Source organism: Entelurus aequoreus, linkage group LG06 (genome assembly GCF_033978785.1).
Source record: "Entelurus aequoreus isolate RoL-2023_Sb linkage group LG06, RoL_Eaeq_v1.1, whole genome shotgun sequence".
In the NCBI taxonomy this organism is placed as follows: domain Eukaryota; kingdom Metazoa; phylum Chordata; class Actinopteri; order Syngnathiformes; family Syngnathidae; genus Entelurus; species Entelurus aequoreus.
The window spans coordinates 34583206-34610311 of NC_084736.1; the positions used below are offsets into that span (position 1 = coordinate 34583206).

Genomic DNA, 27106 nt, shown 5'->3' on the forward strand with positions numbered 1-27106 from the left:
TATTGTAACACATGGTCTGTGAGACACAAATAATGTAACACGTGGTCTGTGAGATACAAATAATGTGACACGTGGTCTGTGAGACACAAATAATGTGACACATGGTCTGTGAGACACAAATAATGTGACAGTTGGTCTGTGAGATACAAATAATGTGACGCGTGGTCTGGGAGATACAAATAATGTGACGCGTGGTCTGGGAGATACAAATAATGTGACGTGTGGTCTGTGAGATGCAAATAATGTGACACGTGGTCTGTGAGATACACACATTGTGACACGTGGTCTGTGAGATACAAATAATGTGACACGTGGTCTGTGAGATACAAATAATGTGACACCTGGTCTGTGAGACACAAATAATGTGACAGTTGGTCTGTGAGATACAAATAATGTGACGCGTGGTCTGGGAGATACAAATAATGTGACGCGTGGTCTGGGAGATACAAATAATGTGACATGTGGTCTGTGAGATACAAATAATGTGACACGTGGTCTGTGAGATACACATATTGTGACACGTGGTCTGTGAGATACAAATAATGTGACACGTGGTCTGTGAGATACAAATAATGTGACACCTGGTCTGTGAGACACAAATAATGTGACAGTTGGTCTGTGAGATACAAATAATGTGACGCGTGGTCTGGGAGATACAAATAATGTGACGCGTGGTCTGGGAGATACAAATAATGTGACATGTGGTCTGTGAGATACAAATAATGTGACACGTGGTCTGTGAGATACACATATTGTGACACGTGGTCTGTGAGATACAAATAATGTGACACGTGGTCTGTGAGATACAAATAATGTGACACGTGGTCTGTGAGATACAAATAATGTGACACCTGGTCTGTGAGATACGAATAATGTGACACGTGGTCTGTCCTCAGACTTTGACCAACATGAGATCTTGCTGTACGAGGAGGTAGCCAAAGTTCCTCCCTTCAAGCGTAAAACTCTGGTGGTGATCGGGGCTCAAGGTGTGGGAAGACGTCGCCTGAAGAACATGCTCCTGCTCCGAGACCCTCATCTTTTTGGAACCACCATCCCGTGTAAACATCATTAGTTTCCTGCATTGAAGTGTCAATCAAACCATTCAAATGTGGTCATGTGATGGCGCGTGTATCCAGATACTTCCAGGAAGCCCAAAAAGGAAGAGCGCGAGAGTCGGACGTACGCCTTCACCAGCCGCAATAAGATGGAGGCCGACATCAAGAACGGTTGCTACCTTGAGTACGGCGAGTGTGACGGCAGTTTGTACGGGATCAAGATGGACGCCATTCACGAGGTGGTGGAGGCGGGGCGCATCTGCATTCTGGACGCCCACCCTCAGGTACGCAAATATGTACAATAATACCTCATCAAGTCCAGTCAAATAGAATTAAAGATTAAAGTACCACTGATTGTCACACACACACACTAGATGTGGTGAAATTTGTCCTCTGCATTTGACCCATCCCCTTGGGGAGCAGTGGGGAACAGTGGGCAGCAGCGGCGCCGCGCCCGGGAATCATTTTGGTGATTTAACCCCCAACTCCAACCCTCGATGCTGAGTGCCAAGCAGGGAGGAAACGGGTCCCATTTTTATAGTCTTTGGTATGACTCGGCTGGGATTTGAACTCCAACCTACCAATCTCAGGGCGGACACAACTACATGAACACAATTGAAGTCAAAAAAGTAATTACAGAATTATACCTACAAAAATACATTCTGAAAAATTATAACTAAAATAAACAAAAATCATAACTAAACTAAATAAAACTCAAACTAACCAAAAAAATTATGAAACATTCTTATTAAAAAGCGTGTATCTAAAAAAAACTAAATAAAAAAATATATAACTAAATCAACTTAGCTCAGAAATATAACTAAACAACTAAATAAAATAATTAATAAAAGTATGACAGTCAAAAATAAAATAAAAAAAACTCATACTAAAATAATGTAACTAAAGCTAAAAAAAATAACTAAATCAGCTAAGTTCAGAAATATAACTGTTTAAAAACATATAACTAAATCAACTTAGTTCAGAAATATAACTAATAAACTACATAAAATAATTGATCAAAATATTACATTAAAAAATATAACAAAAAACAATGCTAATAAAATATCAATCAATCAATGTTTATTTATATAGCCCTAAATCACAAGTGTCTCAAAGGGCTGCACAAGCCACAACGACATCCTCGGTACAGAGCCCACATAAGGGCAAGGAAAAACTCACCCCAGTGGGACGTCAATGTGAATGACTATGAGAAACCTTGGAGAGGACCGCATATGTGGGTAAACCCCCCCCCCCCCCTCTAGGGGAGACCGAAAGCGATGGATGTCGAGTGGGTCTGACATAATGTTGTGAAAGTCCAGTCCACAGTGGATCCAACACATCAGCGAGAGTCCAGTCCATAGTGGGGCGAGCAGGAAACCGTCCCAAGCGGAGACGGGTCAGCAGCGCAGAGATGTCCCCAACCGATGCACAGGCTAGCGGTCCACCCGGGGTCCCGACTCTGGACAGCCAGCACTTCATCCATGGCCACCAGACCTGTGCAGTTGATCTGCCGCAACTCCCTCTCCCTTTGGGAGAGGGAGTTGCGGCAGATCAACTGGTCTAAAAAGGGGGTCTATTTAAAGGCTAGAGTATACAAATGAGTTTTAAGATGGGACTTAAATGCTTCTACTGAGGTACCATCTCTAACTGTTACCGGGAGGGCATTCCAGAGTACTGGAGCCCGAATAGAAAACGCTCTATAGCCCGCAGACTTTTTTTAGGCTCTAGGAATCACTAATAATCCGGAGTTCTTTGAACGCCGATTTCTTGCCGGGACATATGGTACAATACAATCGGCAAGATAGGCTGGAGCTAGACCGTGTAGTATTTTATACGTAAGTAGTAAAACCTTAAAGTCTTAAGTGCACAGGAAGCCAGTGCAGGTGAGCCAGTATAGGCGTAATATGATCAAACTTTCTTGTTTTTGTCAAAAGTCTAGCGGTCCACCCCGGGTCCCGACTCTGGACAGCCAGCACTTCATCCATGGCCACCGGACCTGTGTAACTCCCCCTCCACAAGGGACAGGGGAGCAGAGGAGAAAAGCAAATATAACTAAGAAAATCAACTTAGTTCAGAAATATAACTACACAACTAAATAAAATAATTAATCAAAGTATGACATTAAAAAAATATAAAGAAAAAAACTTGTACTAAAATAATGTAACTACTTATTTTTTTTTACCAAAAATTAAATAAAAAATATAACTAGATAAGCCAAGTTCATAAATATAACTGTATAAAAAATATAACTAAATCAACTTAGTTCAGAAATATAACTAATAAACTACATAAAATAATTGATCAAAATATTACATAAAAAATATAACAAAAAACAATGCTAATAAAATATAACTAAGAAGCTAAAAGAATATATATATATAACTAATAAACTAAATTAAAAAAATAAAACCAAAAAAACTGAATTAAAAATATAACTAAATAGAAAAAATAAAATTAAAAATAACTAAATCAACGTAGTTCAGAAATATAACTAAAAAACTAAATAAAATAATTTATCGAAATATTACATTAAAAAATTTAACTAAGAAGCTAAATAAAAAAGATAATAATAATAATTGATTAAATTTATATAGCGCTTTTCTAGGCACTCAAAGCGCTTCACAGAGAAGTGAGAACCCATCATTCATTTTTACAACTCATTCATTCACCGGTGTGAGCGGCACCGGGGGCAAGGGTGAAGTGTCCTGCCCAAGGACACAACGGCAGCGATTTTTTGGATGGTAAGAGGCGGGGAGCGAACCTGCAACCCTCAGGTTTCTGGGACGGTCGCTCTACCCACTATGCCATACCGCCCCATATACAACCAAACACTAAAACAAAGAACTGAATTAAAAATGTAAGTAAATCAACCAAGTTCAGAAATATAACTAAACAACTAAATAAAATAATCAAAATATTATATAAAAAAAATAATAACAAAAAAATATAACTAAGAAGCCAAATAAAAAATATAACCAAAAACTAAATAAAAGCAATACAATTAAAACAAACAGATTTAAAAATATAACTAAATGAGCTAATTACAGAAATATAACAAAAAAATAAAAATTGTAACTATAAATTATGTTGTTACTGTGTTTTGTATTTATTTCTGGTACAGCACTCTTTCTTTATCATTTCCACTTGCTGTTCCGAGCACTGATCTCCACACCTGCTCCTGATTGGTGATCAGTAGACTCACCTGCCTCTGTTCACTAATTATTGTTTATCTTGTGTGCGTATGTTTAGCATGCGATGCTACGTTTGCATTTGCCTGCTTAGTCTTCTCGTTTGGACTCACCTGCAGGCCGCTGCCTTGACCACCAAAGCTGCTAAGGTTTTCCCTAATAAAAGGGCCTTCTACCCAGGGGCGCCGCTAGGGATTTTGGGCCCCATGAAAAGAATCTTTACAGGGCCCCCATTATTTTTTCTGTATTATAATTTCATCATCATTAGGGGCCTCTCTGGGCGCCCCTCCATCATGGGCCCCTAGAATCCGTCTCTTTTACCCCCCCTTTTCGGCGCCCCTGCTTCTACCTGCACATAGCCTGCTGTCTTTGCACACACGTAGCAGTCTGTAAGAATCTCTGTTTGGATCGTAGCAAATGTTAACACGCTGGCGGATTGAATGTCCTCACCTACTGTTGTTGGTTTTGTTCGGGGAAAAAGTCTACAAACATGCTAACTTAACATTTCAAGAGAGTCGGAAAAATGAAAACATTTTCATTATTTTCACACAAAAAAAATTCCTTAAAGTACTTCAAAAGTGTGTGATGCTGCATTTGCTTTTGCCTGCTTAGCCTTCTCGTTTGGACTCACCTGCAAGCCGCTGCCTTGACCGCCCGGTGCTAAGGTTTTCCCTAATAAAAGGGCCTTCTACTCGCACACACGTAGCAGTCTGTAAGAATCTCTGTTTGGATCATAGCAAATGTTAGCACGCTGGTGGCTTTAAATTCCTCACGTACTGTTGTTGTTTTTGTCCAGGTACAAAGTCCACTAACATGCTAACTTAACCTTTTAGGAGGGTCAGAACAATGACCAAAACTTAATGTACTTCAATAAACACGTGGAAAAAAAGGACACGTTCATGGTTTTAACACAAAAAAAGTTCCTTAAAGTACTTCGAAATTGTGTACTTTATAGGTAACAAAATCAGCAGGAATAAAATACTTGTATATAAAGTACTGTATGTGTAGTGAGTACAACTTGTTTAGTGTGATATTATACGTACAACAATCCTCATGAATATTTGCCTGTCTGTTTTAGTCTCTCAAAGTTCTGAGGACGTCCGAGTTTTTGCCCTTTGTGGTGTTCCTTCAATCTCCAGACTTTGAGGCCCTCAAGACTAACAACTGTTCCAGCGTGGAGGCGGACGAGTCGACCAAAGTCCTTTCAGTGAGTAATACTATGTCCCTGCACAATACAGCCGGAATCTGCTTTGTGCAGCCAGCGGTACATCTTAAAGTTTGGGGACTTTAGGACCTCATCTTTGGTTTCGTGAAGCCATTGGCAACATGTACCATACCCAACATTCCCAAATGAAAAATTAGATTACGAAGAAGCTGAGCACGGAGCCCAGACTTCCGTCTCTCAGCGACCTCATCCAGCCCGATGCCGTAGTCTCTCCAATGTTACCTGAGTCTTCCTACCAGTCGGATGTGTCCTGAACATCTCCCCGGGAAGGCGTCTGGGTTAGGATGCCGGGACCACCTCATCCGGTTCCTCTCAAAGTGGAGGAACAGTGACTTTACTCCCGGATGACAGAGCTTCTCACCCTCTCTAAGGGAGAGACCCGCCACCCAACGGAGGGAACTCATTTCGGCCGCTTGTACCCGTGATCTTGTCTCGTAGGTCACAACCCAAAGTTCATGACCATAGGTGAGGATGGGAACCTAGATGGACTGCTAAATTGAGAGCTTTGCCTTCTGATTTAGCTCCTTCAGGGTCCGCATCACTGCAGATTCTGTATCGATCTGCTGGTCCATCTCACGATCCACTCTTCCCTCACTCGTGAACAAGACTCCAAGGAACTCCTCCATTTCGGGCAAGATGTCATCCTGGACCTGGGAAATGGCCTTTTGTAGGCGAGAACCACGGACTAAGACTTGCAGGGGATTATTCTCATCCCAGCGAACCCGTCCAGTGAGAGCTGAACTCCCTGACCACATCATCTGCAATTTTGGAATGAGACTCGGCACAAATCTATCAAGTCCATAATTCTCGGCTGGAAAAGGGTGGATTTCACCGTCCGGGTTGGGAGTGAGGTCTTGTCTCAGGTTGTTGTTGTCAGTTACAAGACTTGGCTAGATGTGGTTCAAATGAACACATTGTTGTCCCTTCTCATTAAACTCTGCTAAGTCCGATGCTGTGCAGGGCAGTTCCAGCAAGGGACATATCAGGAGGTGCACCCTGGTCTCTGGTCCAGTACCACAGTCCCACACAGCAACCCTGTCATTCAGGTATCACCATTTAGCAAGAGTGGCTTTTGTACGTCCAACACCAGTTCTTAGTCGGTCAGGGCATTTCCAGACTGCGTAGTTGGTACCTGCTCCAGGGGCCAGTTCTAAAGGCAGTGGTGGAAGGTTGTCAAGTCGTTCTTCCCACCGATTAACTCTTTGGCTGGCACATGGCCAAAGGTGAAGGAGTCTTGTTCAAGGGTGAGGGAAAACTGCAGCACATCATGTGCAACTGCTGTACTGACCGGACCGCTGTGAGACCTAAGCCATAGGGTATAGTTTTCAATTTACCGGTCTATCTATGGCCCCACCCTCATGGGCTTTGGGCCGGGACCGAAAGATCAATATCACAGATACAAGCGGCTTAGATTAGTTTCCTTTGTCCGTCATCTGGGACAAGCGCAGGGGTGGTTCAGGCGTATAGTTCTGATGCCTCCTGGATGCCTCCCGGGTGTTCATGCCCAGCCGGAAGGAGGCCTTGGTGTAGACCTAGGACGGGCTTAAGGGTTTATGTTTCGCATTTGGCCTATAGGAACACGGCAGAGAATGACAACGTTCTTGGACGGGTTAGGACACTGGAAATAGCCAGGGCACCTTTTCAGCAGAATTTACCTTATAGTGGTTGGGGTCTATCTACTTGTGTTCAAGAAAGTCCAAGGTCTTGGACTCACCCAAAAAAGGCCATCTCACCCCTAAAGGGCCTAGCTCACCAACTAGAACTGAACTCTGGAAGTCCTGGTAGCCCCAAAAGTTCTGACATGTGTCCAACTAGTACAGTTCAGGGCCTTTTTTGGGCACAGTTTGAACTTTTAGGACACACCAGGTGCAAGTAGGACCATCATTGACCCCTCCGTCCAGGGTTTAAATGGGTGCAACTTGGACCTAGTGGTACTTTGGAAAGCGGATTAAGGTTAGAAGTGACAAAGTAACCTAAAACTCCTCTGTGGATCTAGACCAGGAAGCAAAGAATATTTGCTTCAACTCATAGTACTTTAATGCGAGTTTAACTCCGACTATTTTTGTTCTGCTAAAGCAGTTCTTCTCAAATCAGGGGGCGGGTTACCACGGGGAACGTGCTTTATCAGTAGCATGCTTCAAACCCCGCTTGGCAAAGCTGTGCACTACAAATCAAACGGTTCAAGTCCGAGGTCTAAAATGGTTTATAGTTTAAATAAGGAGTGGATTTGTTGCTGATTAAACGTTGTGTGATAAATGGTAACCACGTGTTGTTGGTGGCAGGATGAGGAGTTGCAGAGAACGTGTGAAGAGAGCGCTAAAATCCAAGCGGCTTACGGCCATTACTTCGACTTCACCATCCAGAACAACAACCTGGAGGAAAGCTACTGTCAGGTCAAAGCTGCCCTGGACATGGTCTCCAGAAGCCATCAGTGGGTTCCTGTCACCTGGGTCTTCTAGAAGCTATCGGTGGGTTCCTGTCACCTGGGTCTTCTAGAAGCCTTTAGTGGGTTCCTGTCACCTGGGTGTTCTAGAAGCCATCAGTGGGTTCCTGTCACCTGGGTCTCCCGAAGCCATCAATGGGTTCATGTCATCTGGGTCTTCTAGAAACCATCAGTGGGTTCCTGTCACCTGGGTCTCCCGAAGCCATCAATGGGTTCCTGTATACTGGGTCTTTTAGAAGCCATCAGTGGGTTCCTGTCACCTGGGTCTTCTAGAAGCCATCAGTGGGTTCCTTTCACCTGGGTCTTTTAGAAGCCATCAGTGGGTTACTGTCACCTGGGTGTTCTATAAGCCATCAGTGGGTTCCTGTCACCTGGGTGTTCTAGAAACCATCAGTGGGTTCCTGTCACCTGGGTCTACGGAAGCCATCAATGGGTTCCTGTCATCTGGGTCTTCTAGAAGCCATTAGTGGGTTCCTGTCACCTGGGTCTTCTAGAAGCCATCAGTGGGTTCCTGTCACCTGGGTCTTGTAGAAGCCATTAGTGGGTTCCTGTCACCTGGGTCTTATAGAAACAATTAGTGGGTTCCTTTCACCTGGGTCTTCTAGAAGCCAATAGTGGGTTCCTGTCACCTGGGTCTTTTAGATTAGAAGCCATAAGTGGGTTCCTTTCACCTGGGTCTTCTAGAATCCCCGAGCAGTGGAACACCTTGAGAACCATTGAGAAGGTTTGTGATGATACAAATACCAGCGCCAACGTGGATCCCAACTTTCCGAACTGGATCCCAGCCACAGTGCCAAACTAGGAGTGGGAACACTGCAGTATTCATGTGTAACTTTGTTTGTTTATTCACTCAATAAAGATGAATTTGTGTTTTGGTTTTGAAAAGTGTCCAAGGTTTAACTTGGTCCTGGTGCTGGTTATTAAAATGTCAATCATGTACACCCAGTTTCAAATATGAGTAAACACACCAATGACCACTGAGGAGAGATGTGACAGGTTCGCCCACTTTAACCACGCCCCCTTGGAACACCATAGAAGGTTCTCTGCCAATCACCAAGGAGCCAGTGAGGAAGTCACATGACAAAGGCGGGCCGAGCAAAGAGGACGATTATGGGCGTGTACTTGTGTATGTGGAGTGTGTACTTGTATATGTCTAGTGTGTACTTGGGTATGTGGAGTGTGTACTTGTGTATGTGGAGTGTGTACTTGTATATGTCTAGTGTGTACTTGGGTATGTGGAGTGTGTACTTGTAAATGTCAAGTGTGTACTTGTGTATCTGGAGTGTGTACTTATTTATGTCAAGTGTGTACTTGTGTATGTGGAGTGTGTACTTGTTTATGTCAAGTGTGTACTTGTGTATGTGGAGTGTGTACTTGTACATGTCAAGTGTGTACGTGGAGTGTGTACTTGTTTATGTCAAGTGTGTACTTGTGTATGTGGAGTGTGTACTTGTACATGTCAAGTGTGTACTTGTGTATGTGGAGTGTGTACTTGTGTATGGCCAGTGTGTACTTGTGTATGTGGAGTGTGTACTTGTAAATGGCAAGTGTGTACTTGTCTATGGCAAGTGTGTACTTGTGTATGGCCAGTGTGTACTTGTGTATGTGGAGTGTGTACTTGTGTATGTCAAATATGTACTTGTGTATGTCAAGTGTGTACTTGTGTATGTGGAGTGTGTACTTGTACATGTCATGTGTGTACATGTGTAAGTCAAGTGTGTCTGTGTGTATGTAAAGTGTACTTCTTTATGTCAAGTGTGTACTTGTGTATGTGGAGTGTGTACTTGTATATGTCTAGTGTGTACTTGTGTATGAAGGGTGTGTACTTGTGTATAAGGGTTGTGTAATTGTGTATGATGGGTGTGTACTTGTGTATGTATGGTGTGTACTTGTGTATGTATGGTGTATACTTGTGTATGTGAGGTGTGTACTTGTGTATGTGAGGTGCGTACTTGTGTATGAGAGGTGTGTACTTGTGTATGAGGGGTGTGTACTTGTGTATGTATGGTGTGTACTTGTGTATGTGAGGTGTGTATTTGTGAATGTTGAGTGTGTACTTGTGTATGTCAAGTGTGTACTTGTGTATGTGGAGTGTGTACTTGCGTATGTCAAGTGTGTACTCGTGTATGTGGAGTGTGTACTTGTGTATGTCAAGTGTGTACTTGTGTATGTGGAGTGTGTACTTGTGTATGTGGAGTGTGTACTTGCGTATGTGAGGTGTGTACTTGTGTATGTGAGGTGTGTACTTGTGTATGTCAAGTGTGTACTTGTGTATGTGGAGTGTGTACTTGCGTATGTCAAGTGTGTACTCGTGTATGTGGAGTGTGTACTTGTGTATGTGAGGTGTGTATTTGTGAATGTCGAGTGTGTACTTGTGTATGTCAAGTGTGTACTTGTGTATGTCGAGTGTGTACTTGTGTATGTGGAGTGTGTACTTGCGTATGTGAGGTGTGTACTTGCGTATGTGAGGTGTGTATTTGTGAATGTCGAGTGTGTACTTGTGTATGTCAAGTGTGTACTTGTGTATGTGGAGTGTGTACTTGCGTATGTCAAGTGTGTACTTCTGTATGTGGAGTGTGTACTTGTGTATGTCAAGTGTGTACTTGTGTATGCGAGGTGTGTATTTGTGAATGTCGAGTGTGTACTTGTGTATGTCAAGTGTGTACTTGTGTATGTGGAGTGTGTACTTGCGTATGTGAGGTGTGTACTTGTGTATGTGAGGTGTGTAGTTGTGAATGTCGAGTGTGTACTTGTGTATGTCAAATGTGTGTTTGTGTATGTCAAGTGTGTACTTGTGTATGTGAGATGTGTATTTGTGAATGTCGAGTGTGTACTTGTGTATGTCAAGTGTGTACTTGTGTATGTGGAGTGTGTACTTGCGTATGTGAGGTGTGTACTTGTGTATGTGAGGTGTGTATTTGTGAATGTCGAGTGTGTACTTGTGTATGTCAGGTGTGTACTTGTGTATGTGGAGTGTGTACTTCTGTATGTCAAGTGTGTACTTGTGTATGTGGAGTGTGTAGTTGTATATGTCTAGTGTGTAGTTGTATATGTCAAGTGTGTACTTGTGAATGTGGAGTGTGTACTTGTATACGTCAAGTGTGTACTTGTACATGTCAAGTGTGTACTTGTGTATGTCAAGTGTGTACTTGGTATATGTCAAGTGTATACTTGTGTATGTGGAGTGTACTTGTATATGTCAAGTGTGTACTTGTGTATGTGGAGTGTGTACTTGTATATGTCAGTTGTGTATGTGTGGTGCGTACTTGTATATCTCAAGTGTGTACTTGTGTATGTATAGTGTGTACGTGTGTAGGTGAGGTGTGTTCTTGTGTATGAAGGGTGTGTACTTATGTATAAGGGTTGTGTACACTTGTGTATGTGGAGTGTACTTGTATATGTCAAGTGTGTACTTGTATATGTCAGTTGTGTATGTGTGGTGTGTACTTGTATATGTCAAGTGTGTACTTGTGTATGTATAGTGTGTACGTGTGTAGGTGAGGTGTGTTCTTGTGTATGAAGGGTGTGTACTTATGTATAAGGGTTGTGTAATTGTGTATGATGGGCGTGTACTTGTGTATGATGGGTGTGTACTTGTGTATGTATGGTGTGTACTTGTGTATGAGGGGTGTGGACTTGTGTATGAGGGGTGTGTACTTGTGTATAAGGGTTATGTAATTGTGTATGATGGGCGTGTACTTGTGTATGATGGGTGTGTTTTTGTGTATCTGAGGTGTGTACTTGTGTATGTGAGGTTTGTACTTGTGTATGAAAGATGTGTACTTGTGTATGATGGGTGTGTACTTGTGTATGTATGGTGTGCACTTGTGTATGTGAGGTGTGTACTTTTGTATGAGGGCTGTGTACTTGTGTATGTGGAGCGTGTACTTGTGTATGTATGGTGTGTTCTTGTGTATGTGAGGTGTGTACTTGTGTATGTGAGGAGTGTATTTGTGAATGTCGAGTGTGTACTTGTGTATGTCAAATATGTACTTGTGTATGTGAAGTGTGTACTTGCGTATGTCAAGTGTGTACTCATGTATGTGGAGTGTGTACTTGTGTATGTCAAGTGTGTACTTGTGTATGTGGAGTGTGTACTTGTATATGTCTAGTGTGTAGTTGTATATGTCAAGTGTGTACTTGTGTATGTGGAGTGTGTACTTGTATATGTCAAGTGTGTACTTGTGTATGTCAAGTGTGTACTTGTATATGACAGGTGTGTACTTGGTATATGTCAAGTGTATACTTGTGTATGTGGAGTGAACTTGTGTATGTGGACTGTACTTGTATATGTCAAGTGTGTACTTGTGTATGTGGAGTGTGGACTTGTATATGTCAGTTGTGTATGTGTGGTGCGTACTTGTATATGTCAAGTGTGTACTTGTGTATGTGGAGTGTGTATGTGTGGTGTGTGCTTGTGTATGTATAGTGTGTACGTGTGTAGGTGAGGTGTGTACTTGTGTTTGAAGGGTATGTAGTTGTGTATAAGGGTTGTGTATGATGGGTGTGTACTTGTGTATGTATGGTGTGTACTTGTGTATGAGCGGTGTGGACTTGTGTATGAGGGGTGTGTACTTGTGTATAAGGGTTGTGTAATTGTGTTTGATAGGCGTGTACTTGTGTATGATGGGTGTGTACTTGTGTATGTATGGTGTGTACTTGTGTATGTGAGGTGTGTACTTGTGTATGTGAGGTTTGTACTTGTGTATGAGCAGTGTGTACTTGTGTATGTATGCTGTGTACTTGTGTATGTATGCTGTGTACTTGTGTATGTGAGGTGTGTACTTTTGTATGAGGGGTGTGTACTTGTGTATGTGGAGCGTGTACTTGTGTATGTATGGTGTGTACTTGTGTATGTGAGGTGTGTACTTGTGTATGTGAGGTGTGTACTTGTGTATGTGTGGTGTGTACTTGAGTATGTGTGGCGTGTACATGTGTACGTGTGGTGTGTACTAGTGTATGTGAAGTGTGTACTTGTGTATGTGTGGTGTGTACTTGTGTAAGTGCAGGATGTGTACTAGTGTCTGTGTGGTGTGTACTTGTGTATGTGTGGTGTGTACTTGTGCATGTGAGGTGTGTACTTGTGTATGTGAGGTGTGTACTTGCGTATGTGTGGTGTGTACTTGCGTATGTGAAGTGTGTACTTGTGAATGTGTGGTGTGTACTCGTGTAAGTGCAGGGTGTGTACTTGTTTATGTGTGGTATGTACTTGTGAATGTGTGGTGTGTACTTGTGTATGTGTGGTGTGTACTTGTGTATGTGCAGGGTGTGTACTTGTGTATGTGTGGTATGTACTTGTGTATGTGTGGTGTGTATGTGGCACTAAGTGATTTACTTTGATTAAAATAGTTGTCCCCCCCATTAAAAACTCTTTAAGGTCAGAAAACGCGGTTTAAATCATGTTTTTAGACTCATTGTTTTGTGACGTCAAGGTTTAACATGTATTTCTATGCAGAATGCGATATTTAGTTACACCAGTAGAGGGCGCTTGGTGCCTTGGTATCAGTAGCTGGCATGGAGAAGAAGTCTGTCAGTACTGATATGAGGAAAGCAGAGACATCAAGCTCCGGTTGTAAAGCTGTTAAACTGTTTTGCAGGTAAACTGGTTCGCATATAACATAAATTGACCATATTCTGACATCCCAAAAAGAGGACACATATATGCGTGCCAAGGCGGGCAGCACGCCAAGGCCGGGACTAGGTGAACATTTGCCAATGATACTCGAACTTGCTTTATAAATAATAGATTTATTTAAATAAAGCATTTTTTTGTCCTCTGTTGACAGCAGTTTTGGCGCTAGGAATTTTCAAAATGGGGTCCCAGGGACCCCATCAAGTCATAAAAATGGGGTCCCACAGTAAATGTTTGGGGTCCCACTTTTTTGTAAGCGTTTTGAAAACAAATGACAAATGTATGCATTGTCCTGTTATATCTCACATTCTATATTGTGTTTTGGAAAAAGGTTGTTATAAACGTTACTTCATTCATTAAAAAAGATAATACAAAAGAAAACAAATGTGTATACATATGTAAATGTATTCAGTTATAAACATTCATTCACTTTCTTCTTTCCTTCATGGATCTAAACTTTAGAGCTGCTGGTAGTTTTTTTTACGTTTTTATTTAATAAGTTGTAGGTGTATTTATTTCAGTATAAAAGTGTAAAAATTGTTTTGCTTGGGTCATGAAATGATGATAATGGTGTGCCAGGGCATACATACATTTTATATTTAACGCTTAAATCTCTGGAGTCTACATCAACTTCAGATATTCCTCATTTCAAAATGTTTTAGTTTTTTTTATGTTGTTTTGTTTGTTTGTTTGTTTGTTTGTTTGTTTGTTTTCCACCCTTTTTTGTCAAACAAAACTATGTTTTTTTATGGCAAACACAAAATATGCAAAATCTTCCACCAAAAATATTTTTCAAAGTGGAATATTTGATGTGAAGTAATCGGAACCTTTGATAGGTCAATAATTCATAATAACAATGATTTTGATTCAATATTATGTTTTGAGCAATGACTGTTTAAAAGAGAAAAAAAACAGCTTTGTTTTATTAGTCAACATTGCAACTTTTTCTAAATTACATTTCACCTTAAGCTTTTTTATTTCACTTTTGTTATGTTTTTGTTTATTTTAATAGTATTTTTAGAATGTGCCCTGGGCCTTTAAAACATTAGCTGTGGGCCACAAATGGTAAAAAAAAAAAAAATTTTTAATTATAATCTGCGTCCTCTCTGATTTCAATGCGTTAAAAAGACACAAAAAGTGCGTTAACGTCAACACTGGTTGACAGTATAACAAAATAAGTCACACTTATACTCTGTAACATTCACAGTTTTGGAAAAAAAAAGTGCAGAGGTAGAAATATTCAAAATAACCTCTTGTATATAATGTAAACATAAATAATGCCTCAAAACAAATGAATTAAATTTAAACAAAAAACAGCAGACGAGCTCGCGCCCTGCACAGCTGTTTGTGCTTTGTAGTGTGGATATGGGCTTGTAGATCGTTGGCCCCTTTATTTGCCACAGATACATACGTTGCTGCTTTGCACACAGTGCATTCTGCTTCCCATGTGTCACGGCCAGGACGAAAACACGAATATTTTTCCCGCAAATCATCCGTGAAGTTGCATTTGCGTTTCGGCATTCCTTGTTCTCATGTCTCTCTCCACTCACTAGCTCTCTCGCTCTGTGTCTCTGCCCCTCCCTCACGAATGTTGCTACGTGCGCACACCTTCAGTTTTTTTTTTTTTAACCCCTTCTTAACTTAACCCTGAACGTACATTGAAAATACACGCAACCCTAATTCAAAATGCCGGACATTTGAGGCATTTAAGAAACCCCGCCCAGACACCCCGGACACCCCCGCAAAAGAGGACATGTCCGGGGAAAAGAGGACGTATGGTCAGTCTAATATAACACAAACACGCAATAGTATAATTTATTCTGTACCTGTTAGAGTAAGCAATGTTAAGCCAAGGTCGGTTTTGTTAAGTTTATGAGTTAAAAACGAGTCACATTCAGGGGTATTTTCTAAGATGGCGGACGTTGGTCCAACGGTAACCACGGTGACGAAGCAAAATACAGTTAGCTTTAATTTAAGAGTAAATTCACCACATAAATCCTCAGAGATAGATGTACAGTCGCACGTAGCACACTAAGGCAGTAGACGTACAGTCGCATGTTTTGATTGATTGAGACTTTTATTAGTAGATTGCACAGTACAGTACATATTCCGTACAATTGACCACTAAATGGTAACACCCGAATAAGTTTTGTAAGTTGTTTAAATCGGGGTCCACGTAACCAATTCATGGTACAAATATATGTAACAGGGTCAATTATGTCTTGTAAATAATGTATTTTATAATGCTTTATTATTGTTATAATTACACAAAATGTGTAAGTTACATGTAAATACCTGGATATTGTTCAATGTTTTGTCAATGTGGAACCATTGTCTCGTTGTCCCTCCTACTGCAATAATTATTGTGACACCTGTCTTTTTATATGCGTTGGACACGCCTTCCAACTTCCCTTTTGTCCACGATAACGGGAGAGGTAGGCGTGCATGCGACGACAGAAACATTGTCATGTTAAGAATTTAAGTTCACTATCTTTTTCTGTATTATATTTGTGTAGGGACTTGACGATGGAAACAAAGTTATTGACGACAATTGTATGTTCTGTATTGTCAGGTATGTTTATTTCACTGTTGTACGCCTTTTTGTCCACGATAACGGGAGAGGGACTTGACGATGGAAACAAAGTTATTGACGACAATTGTATGTTCTGTATTGTCAGTAAAGTGCAGCTGAGCAATCCATGGTGTCGGTCGTGTTCCATTAAAGACACACAACGCAGAGGAAAAGACCACCGGTTACATATATACTATCATCATAATGCAGTCATCACACAAGTTAATCATCAGAGTATATACATTGAATTATTTACATTATTTACAATCCGGGGGTTGGGATGTGGAGGGGGGGTTAGGTTTGGTTGATATCAGCACTTCGGTCATCAACAATTGCATCATCAGAGAAATGGACATTGAAACAGTGTAGGTTTGACTTGGTAGAATATGTACAGCAAGTAATGGACATAGAGAGATCAGAAAGCATAAGAACAAGTATATACATTTGATTATTTACAATCCGGGGAGGTGGGATGTGGAAGGGGGAGGGTGTTAGTTTAGGGTTGCAGTTGCCTGGAGATGTTCTTTTAGTGCGGTTTTGAAGGAGGATAGAGATGCACTTTCTTTTATACCTGTTGGGAGTGCATTCCACATTGATGTGGCATAGAAAGAGAATGAGTTAAGACCTTTGTTAGATCGGAATCTGGGTTTAACGTGGTTAGTGGAGCTCCCCCTGGTGTTGTGGTTACGGCGGTCATTTACGTTATAGAAGTAGTTTGACATGTACTTCGGTATCAGGGAGGTGTAACGGATTTTATAGACTAGGCTCAGTGCAAGTTGTTTTACTCTGTCCTCCACCCTGAGCCAGCCCACTTTGGAGAAGTGGGTAGGAGTGAGGTGTGATCTGGGGTGGAAGTCTAGAAGTAATCTGACTAGGTTGTTCTGGGATGTTTGGAGCTTAGATTTGAGGGTTTTGGAGGTGCTAGAGTACCAGGAAGTGCAAGCGTAATCGAAAAAAGTGTTGAACGAGAGTTCCCGCTAGAATCTTTATGGTGCTTTTGTTGACCAGAGAGGAGATTCTGTAGAGAAATCTTGTTCGTTTGTTGACCTTTTTGATTACCTTGGTTGCCATTTTATCACAGGAAAGATTAGCCTTTAGAATGGAACCTAGGTAGGTGACCTCATCTCTCCTGGTGATAACAATGTCACCCACTTTAATAGTGAAGTCACTGACGTGGGACCCTAATAGGATGGATTCCGTTTTACCCAAGTGTATGGATAGCTTGTTGTCAGCGAGCCAGGTGCGAATTCTACAGAGTTCAGCACTGAGGATTTTTTCCACCTGTGACTTGTCCTTGCCGGATACCAGCAGGGCCGAGTCATCCGCAAACAGGAACAATTCACAGTCGCATGCTGATGACATGTCGTTTACGTATATTAGGAACAGTAAAGGAACGTAGGACACTAAGGCAGTAGACGTACAGTCGCACGTAGGACACTAAGGCAGTAGATGTACAGTCGCACATAGGACACTAAGGCAGTAGACGTACAGTCGCACGTAGGACACTAAGGCAGTAGACGTACAGTCGCACATAGGACACTAAGGCAGTAGACGTACAGTCGCACGTAGGACACTAAGGCAGTAGACGTACAGTCGCACGTAGGACACTAAGGCAGTAGACGTACAGTCGCACGTTGGACACTAAGGCAGTAGACGTACAGTCGCACGTAGGACACTAAGGCAGTAGACGTACAGTCGCACATAGGACACTAAGGCAGTAGACGTACAGTCGCACATAGGACACTAAGGCAGTAGACGTACAGTCGCACATAGGACACTAAGGCAGTAGCTGTACAGTCGCACATAGGACACTAAGGCAGTAGACGTACAGTCGCACGTAGGACACTTAGGCAGTAGACGTACAGTCGCACGTAGGGCACTAAGGCAGTAGACATACAGTCGCACGTAGGACACTAAGGCAGTAGACGTACAGTCGCACATAGGACACTAAGGCAGTAGACGTACAGTCGCACGTAGGACACTAAGGCAGTAGACGTACAGTCGCACGTAGGACACTAAGGCAGTAGACGTACAGTCGCACATAGGACACTAAGGCAGTAGACGTACAGTCGCACGTAGGACACTAAGGCAGTAGACGTACAGTCGCACGTAGGACACTAAGGCAGTAGACGTACAGTCGCACATAGGACACTAAGGCAGTAGACGTACAGTCGCACGTAGGACACTAAGGCAGTAGACGTACAGTCGCACGTAGGACACTAAGGCAGTAGACGTACAGTCGCACGTTGGACACTAAGGCAGTAGACGTACAGTCGCACGTAGGACACTAAGGCAGTAGACGTACAGTCGCACATAGGACACTAAGGCAGTAGACGTACAGTCGCACATAGGACACTAAGGCAGTAGACGTACAGTCGCACATAGGACACTAAGGCAGTAGCTGTACAGTCGCACATAGGACACTAAGGCAGTAGACGTACAGTCGCACGTAGGACACTTAGGCAGTAGACGTACAGTCGCACGTAGGGCACTAAGGCAGTAGACATACAGTCGCACGTAGGACACTAAGGCAGTAGACGTACAGTTGCACATAGGACACTAAGGCAGTAGACGTACAGTCGCACATAGGACACTAAGGCAGTAGACGTACAGTTGCACATAGGACACTAAGGCAGTAGCTGTACAGTCGCACATAGGACACTAAGGCAGTATACGTACAGTCGCACGTAGGACACTAAGGCAGTAGACGTACAGTCGCACGTAGGACACTAAGGCAGTATACGTACAGTCGCACGTAGGACACTAAGGCAGTAGACGTACAGTCGCACGTAGGGCACTAAGGCAGTAGACGTACAGTCGCACATAGGACACTAAGGCAGTAGACGTACAGTCGCACATAGGACACTAAGGCAGTAGACGTACAGTCGCACATAGGACACTAAGGCAGTAGCTGTACAGTCGCACATAGGACACTAAGGCAGTAGACGTACAGTCGCACATAGGACACTAAGGCAGTAGATGTACAGTGGCACACAGGACACTAAGGCAGTAGATGTACAGTCACACGTAGGACACTATGGCAGTAGACGTACAGTCGCACGTAGGACACTAAGGCAGTAGATGTACAGTCGCACGTAGGACACTAAGGCAGTAGACGTACAGTCACACATAGGACACTAAGGCAGTAGACGTACAGTCACACATAGGACACTAAGGCACTAGATGTACAGTCGCAGATGCATCAAGCTCCGGTTGTAAAGCTGTTTTGCAGCTCGATCCTGAAAAATAAATGTGTCGCACAACGAAAGAGTTGGCCCATCTTTCGAGCTGTGTAACGTGTACTTGTGTATGTTTCCTGAGGGAACTCTCCTGAAGGAATCAATAAAGTACTATCTATCTATCTATCTATCTATCTATCTATCTATCTATCTATCTATCTATCTATCTATCTATCTATCTATCTATCTATCTATCTATCTATCTATCTATCTATCTATCTATCTATCTATCTATCTATCTATCTATCTATCTATCTATCTATGTGTAGTGTGTACTTGTGTATGTGTAGTGTGTACTTGTGTATGTGTGGTGTGTACTTGTGTACGTGTGGTGTGTACTTGTGTATGTGTGGTGTGTACTTGTGTATGTGAGATGTGTACTTGTGAATGTGTGGTATGTACTTGTGTATGAGGGGTGTGTACTTGTGTATGTGTGGTGTGTACTTGTGTACGTGTAACATGTATTTGTGTATGTGTGGTGTGTACTTGTGTATGTGTAACATGTACTTGTGTATGTGTGGTGTGTACTTGGGAATGTTTGTATGTACTTGTGTATGTGTAGTGTGTACTTGCGTATGTGTGGCGTGTTATTGTGTATTTGTGGTGTGTACTTGTGCATGTGTGGTATGTACTTGTGTATGTGTGGTGTGTTCTTGTGTATGTGAGGTGTGTACTTGTGTATGTGTGGTGTGCACTTGTGTATGATGAGTGTGTACTTGTGTATGATGGGTGTGTTCTTGTGTATGTGTGGTATGTACTTGTGTATGTGTGGTGTGTTCTTGTGTATGTGAGGTGTGTACTTGTGTATGTGTGGTGTGCACTTGTGTATGATGAGTGTGTACTTGTGTATGATGGGTGTGTTCTTGTGTATGTGAGGTGTGTACTTGTGTATGTGTGGTGTGTACTTGTGTACGTGTGGTGTGTACTTGAATGTGAGGTTTGTACTTGTGTTTTTTGGTGAGTACTTGTGTATGTGAAGTGTGTACTTGTGTATGTGTGGTGTGTACTTGTGTATGTGTTGTGTGTACTTGTGTATGTGTGGTGTGTACTTGTGTATGTGTGGTGTGTACTTGTGTATGAGAGGTGTGTACTAGTGTATGTGTGGTGTGTAATTGGGAATGTGTGGCGTGTACTTGTGTATGTCTGGTGTGTACTTGTGTATGTGGGGAATGTACTTGTGTGTGTGTGGTGTGTACTTGTTTATGAAGGGTGTGTACTTGTGTTTATGTGGCGTGTACTTGTGTGTGTGGTGTGTACTTTTGTATGAGGGGTGTGTACTTGTGTATGTGTGGTATCTACTTGTGTAAGTGGGGTGTGTACGTGGAGTATGTACTTGAGTGTGTGTGGGGTGTGTACTGGTGTATGTGTGGTGTGTACTTGTATATGTAGGTGTATAATCATACAAATATTTAAGTACTACTGTATTATCTATGTAGTAATAACTTGAACTATTTCTACAACTAAATATACAAATATTGAAGTGCTTCAAATTAGGGCTGGGCGATATATCGATTTACTCGATATATCGTGGGTTTTTTCTCTGTGCAACATAGAAAATGACTATATTGTGATATTCGAGTATACTTTCTCACGCAGTTGCTTTTAGCTGCTGGCATTACACTGCAGGCTCTCCTCGCTCTTTCCTGTGTCTCCTTCTCACAGACAGACAAGCGCACCTTCTTACACACGTCACATACTGTCACGACATACGTCACATACGTATACGCCCTCTCCCAGCAAAGAGGTAGCAGCATGGCTAACGTTAGCTGTGATGTTAGCAGTGCAGTGCGAGTGGTAATACAAATGAAGGAATAATTAATTCCCAAGAAAAACAGCAGGGGGTCTATCGTCTGGCGGTGGTTTGGCTTCAAGTGGGAATATGACTAACAGACAACCGTAATTTGTCAAGTGTGGGGGGAAAGTGTTGCAATAAAAATTACTGCTAATATGTAGCATCATTTGAAAAGTCACCCGCTCGAGAATGAACAGTGCTTACTACGCATGTCAACATCTCCGTTCGGTGCCACACCCAAAAAATGCAGAGGCAACCATTTCCACATCAACACCATATGAAAAAAAAAACGACATAAGGAGATAACGTCCCTCGGAACCTACCACATAGCGAAGGATGTACACAATTTGATTTCCTATTATGCAGCTAATTTTTATTTGACAGTTATTGAGATATATTGTGTGACATCATGCACAAAAGTGCACTTTATTTGTTTTAAACTATTGTAGTGGTGTTCTGTACAAAAAGTGCACTTTAATTTAGTGTTGTTTTGATATGTCATCTTGAGGACATCATGCACAAAAGTGCACTAATAGCTTGTTTTAAAATGTCTCTGACAATCTTGCACGTTCTGTTTTGAAATGACATGAATGTTAGTGCCACTGCTTAATAACTGTTTAATAAATACACTTTTGGTTAATTGACTTAGTTGTGATTTCCCTCTCTGCATGAAAGTTTAAAATGAGCATATATTAATGCAGTAATAAATGATAAATGGGTTATACTTGTATAGCGCTTTTCTACCTTCAAGGTACTCAAAGCGCTTTGACAGTATTTCCACATTCACCCATTCCCACACGCATTCACACACTGATGGCGGGAGCTGCCATGCAAGGCGCTAACCACTAGCCATCAGGAGCAAGGGTGAAGTGTCTTGCCCAAGGACACAACGGACGTGACTAGGATGGTAGAAGGTGGGGATTGAACCCCAGTAACCAGCAACCCTCCGATTGCTGGCACAGCCACTCTACCAACTTCGCCACGCCGTCATTAGTATGAACAAGAATGTTTTAATGTAGACACATAGAATCATCATACTGCTGTGATTATATGCATCATGTGTTCATTCAAGGCTAAGGCAAAATATCGCGATATATATCGTGTATCGCTATATGGCCTAAAAATATCGAGATATTAAAAAAAGGCCATATCGCCCAGCCCTACTTCAAATGTGTATTATTTATGTAGTAATAACTTGAACTATTTCTACAACTAAATATACAAATATTGAAGTACTTCAAATGTGTATTACTCATATCAGACTTTTGACTATTTCTAATTGAACAATGAAATATTTAAATACTTTAAATACTACCAAGAATACTGCATGTTGTTTCAAATTTAGTTTTTATTGACAACTTGTGATCACATTTTACTTCATCAAAGCCAATTGTGTACTGCAGTTGTAATCCACAGCAAGGTACTGTAGTACTGTAGTACTGTAGCACCAGTGGCGTGCAGTCACTAGAGGCAGGGGAGGCGGGGCCTCACCTGCCATCATGGAAAGAAAAAAAATGTAAAAAGAAAAAAAAAAAAATTAAATTGTTATATGTATCCAGTGATTATACTAAAGTTATTTTCCTTTTAACTTCACCAGTTTTAGATTATTTTAATTTTTATTTTCACATTTGCCGTTCAAATACTGAGAAGAGACGGTGCGGTGATCAGCAGCCAGTTGAGGCAATCACTGATTTGTGCCTCAACATGGATTGTGCACAATGACTCGGCTAACTGCTGAGCTGCTGTGCAGTGAGACTGTATTGCTATATGAATTATATTAGCTAACTAAACTATGGCATAGTTTAGTTAGCTGAGGTATATAATGTACAGTGTATTTTGTCAACAACTGTATGTGTGTAACGTATTTCTTGTGCTGAGCATTCATAAATCTGCTGCAAAAGACGTACTGGTTGAGGCTCGCAGTAATCCGGCCTCCTGGTGGTAGAGGGCGGTAGTGATCCCAGAGATCATTCCTCGGCCGCAGAAGAAAAAAAAAAAAGAAAAAAAAAAGTTTGCAAGCGATTGTTTATTTCCTCTTGCCTGGACTTTTATTAAAATCATGGAGGATTACATATGTAAAATAAAACAGTTTTCTCAACTGGACTTTCAATCGAAGCAGGAGGTAATAATTAAAGGTAGACCAACGCCGGAGCTAAAAGGTTTGCTTTTGACTTCGGGACAGAAGACCCGTTCTTTTCAAACGGCGTGGTACACACGCAACGGCTGGCTTTGTGGATGTCCAGCAAGAAAGATAAGACCATAATAATGTTTTTTTTAATTAAATGTGCTTTTTTGTGTGCTACAGTTGTGTAAAGAATGCTGGTATGAGCTTTTAAACATAACTCGTTAACTGCTGCCAATCACATGGTGAATAAGATACTATTTAGGGTTCATATGTTTGTAAATCTGACTGTGATGATGCAGTGCCTCACCAGACATTAACCTCATCGCACGCCACTGTGTAGCACTGTAGTACTGTAGTACTGTAGTACTCTGGTGTTGGAGTATTGCAGTATTCATTTGTCGAAGCAGGACCACCACTGTCTTTATTTCAGGGCTGTAAATAAAGAACACATGTGAGAGTACACCTTTGTATGTACTACTTTCAAGTATAACAATAATCATGATACACATTTTCTTCAACCACAATACTAATTAATGGTATATTCTATATTGTGTGATGGTACATTCTATATTGTGTGATGGTACATTCTATATCGTGTGATAGTAAATTCTATATTGTGTGATGGTATATTCTATATTGTGTGATGGTACATTCTATATCGTGTGATAGTAAATTCTATATTGTGTGATGGTATAATCTATATTGTGTGATGGTAAATTCTATATTGTGTGATGGTATATGATATATTGTGTGATGGTATATTCTATATTGTGTGATGGTATATTATGTATTGTGTGATGGTATATTATATATTGTGTGATGGTACATTCTATATTGTTTGATGTATATTCTGTATTTTGTGATGGTATATTCTATAATGTGTAATGGTACATTCCATATTGTGTGATGTATATTCTATATTGTGTGATGGTATATCTGGAACACACCAAACCACTATTTCTACAGTCTAAATCAGGGGTGTCAAACTCAAATACAGAGTGGGCCAAAATTTAAAATTGAACAAAGCCACGGGCCAAGGTTAAACAAATTAACCTTTTAATAGGGACCCAAACAAGTTTTGCATTGAATATTGAACAAGCAAGGCTTATATAACTTTATAGCGACATGCAAAATCCAGTTTCAAATAAAAATAATAACAATTAAAAAATATCAATGGCATATCAAATACAATTTAAACAAAAATGTAATGCCTATTTTCTATTTGCAGCCTTCTGAGGTAAATATCAACATTAACTTTTTCCACAGGCTAATAGGACAACTCTCAGTGTAACCTGTATCGCTGTTGATCAAGTATGGGTTGCATTCACTTGTGTGTGCGTGCAGAAGCCGCACTCATTAAGTAACTGGGCCAGCACTCTGGGCTGGATGAAAAGCGGACGTGACAATTTTCGGGAGGGGAATTGAAATTTGGGAGCCCCCCCTGATGGTTGGCAAGTATGAGAATTAGCGGTGAAAACGGTGTTACCGCGGCACCACCGCTGTATATAATCGGCGGGCCAGCTCTAGTGTTAATTTGATATCGCCTCAAGGGCCAAGTGAAATTACACGGCGGGCCAAATTTGGCCCGTGGGCCAGAGTTTGACACCCATGGACTAGACCATAGAGGACAATGTAGACAGTCAGCTAAACAAAAGCGGTCCTATTTAATAGATATGATAGCTCTAGTCAGTCAGAGAAACCATTGTCATTCTATCTAGACTTGAGTCTTGTCGAGTCCTGAGCATGTCTACGAGATAGTACATCTCTAATCAGTCAAATAAACTGGAGTTGTCCTATCTAGTCTTTAGTCATATCTAGTCTTGAGCATGTTTACAAGATCCTGCACAAAAAACTGAAGCTGTTCTATCTTGTCTTGCATCATATCTGGTCTTGAGCATGTCTATAAGATAGGACTTCTGTAGCATTCATAGACTTTGGAGCTATTCTATCTAGTCGTGAGCATGTCTACAACATAGGACATCTATAGTCATTTGAAGAAACTAGAGCTTGTCTATCTAGTCTTAAGTCATATCTAGTCTTGGACATGTCTACTAAATAGGACAGCTCCAGTCAGTCAGTGAAACTGGAGCTGTTTTATTTAGGTTTGAGTCCTATATAGTCTTGGGCATGTCTACTAGATAGAACAGCTCCAGACAGTCAGTGAATCTGGAGCTGTTTTATCTAGGCTTGAGTCATATCTAGTCTTGAGCATGTGTACAGGATAGGACTTCTCTCGTCATTCATAGACTTTGGAGCTGTTCTATCTAGTCTTGACTCATATTAAGTCTTGAGCTTGTGATAAAATGGCAACCAAGGTAATCAGAAAGGTTAACCAACGAACGAGATTTCTCTACAGAATCTCCTCTCTGGTCAACAAAAGCACCTTGAGGATTCTGGCGGGAACTCTCGTTCAACCCTTTTTCGATCACGCATGCACCTCCTGGTACCCTAGCACCTCCAAAACCCTCAAATCTAAACTCCAAACATCTCAGAACAAGCTAGTCAGGTTATTTCTAGACCTCCACCCCAGATCCCACCTCACTCCTACCCACTTCTCTAAAGTGGGCTGGCTCAGGGTGGAGGACAGAGTTAAACAACTTGCACTGAGCCTAGTCTATAAAATCCACTACACCTCCCTGATACCGAAGTACATGTCAAACTACTTCCTTAACGTAAATGACCGCCATAACCACAACACCAGGGGGAGCTCCGCTAACCACGTTAAACCCAGATTCTGAACTAACAAAGGTCTTAACCCATTCTCTTTCTATGCCACTTCAATGTGGAATGCGCTCCCAACAGGTATAAAAGAAAAGGCATCTCTATCCTCCTTCAAAACCGCACTAAAAGTTCACCTCCAGGCAGCTACAACCCTAAACTAACACCCTCCCCGGATTGCTAATAATCAAATGTAAACAATCAAATGCAGATACCTTTTCTTATGCCTTCTGATCTCTCTCTCTCTCTCTCTCTCTCTCTCTCTCTCTCTCTCTATCTCTCTCTTTCTCTCTCTCTCTCTCTCTCTCTCTCTCTCTCTCTCTCTCTCTCTCTCTCTCTCTCTCTCTCCTCGCTCTCTTTCTCTCTCTCTCTCTATATGTCCACTACTTGCTGTCCATATCCTACCCCCCACCCCCTCCACACCCCTGATTGTAAATAATGTAAATAATTCAATGTGATTATCTTGTGTGATGACTGTATTATGATGATAGTATATAAGATAGTATATATCTGTATCATGAATCAATTTAAGTGGACCCCGACTTAAACAAGTTGAAAAACTTATTCGGGTGCTACCATTTAGTGGTCAATTGTACGGAATATGTACTTCACTGTGCAACCTACTAATAAAAAGTCTCAATCAGCATGTCTATAACATAGGACATCTTTAGTCAATTGGAGAAACTAGAGCTCTTCTATCTAGTCTTAAGTCATATCTTGTCACGTGCGGGTCGCAACTTACTGCGGGGTCATTCCTCCCAGATTGCAGACGGACAACTCCGGACGAAAGCGTAAAGGTAGGAATAGGATTTATTTTCATAAATCCTACACATTACAAAAAGACAGGACCCAAACAAAACGAAAGCGTGCAGTTCGCACAAGAAGCTAAAGAACCAAAACTTAGCACAGGAATCATTAGCCAGAAAACAGGAATACCAACGTGACTGTTGCATACAGCAAACAACGAAGCCAGACTGAGCGTGGCGAGAAAGGTGAATAAATAGCTCTCAAGTGGTCGACTGCAGGTGAGCGTGCCGACGACTAACCAGAGGCAGGTGAACCCAGTCCCCATAGAAACCAAAACAAACCCAGAGGTGCACAAAACAGAAAATAAGGG

The 27106-nt window shown here is 41.6% G+C and overlaps 1 protein-coding gene across 7 annotated transcripts in view; it reads left to right on the forward strand.

Annotated features, from left to right (window-relative positions):
• The window catches only part of LOC133652161 (MAGUK p55 subfamily member 2-like), a 39090-nt gene extending 29942 nt beyond the window's left edge, over nucleotides 1-9148 (forward strand). For 2 of the 7 annotated variants that reach the window (XM_062050595.1, XM_062050597.1), the window contains 4 exons: nucleotides 897-1058; nucleotides 1137-1339; nucleotides 5322-5450; nucleotides 7751-9148. In XM_062050595.1, the coding sequence (XP_061906579.1) occupies nucleotides 897-1058; nucleotides 1137-1339; nucleotides 5322-5450; nucleotides 7751-7927 (671 nt within the window). In that variant the 3' untranslated portion in view covers nucleotides 7928-9148. The remainder of the gene's footprint in view (nucleotides 1-896; nucleotides 1059-1136; nucleotides 1340-5321; nucleotides 5451-7750) is intronic. The other 5 variants (XM_062050598.1, XM_062050599.1, XM_062050601.1 and 2 more) reach the window with 3 other exon arrangements.
• Nucleotides 9149-27106: the final 17958 nt, after the last annotated feature.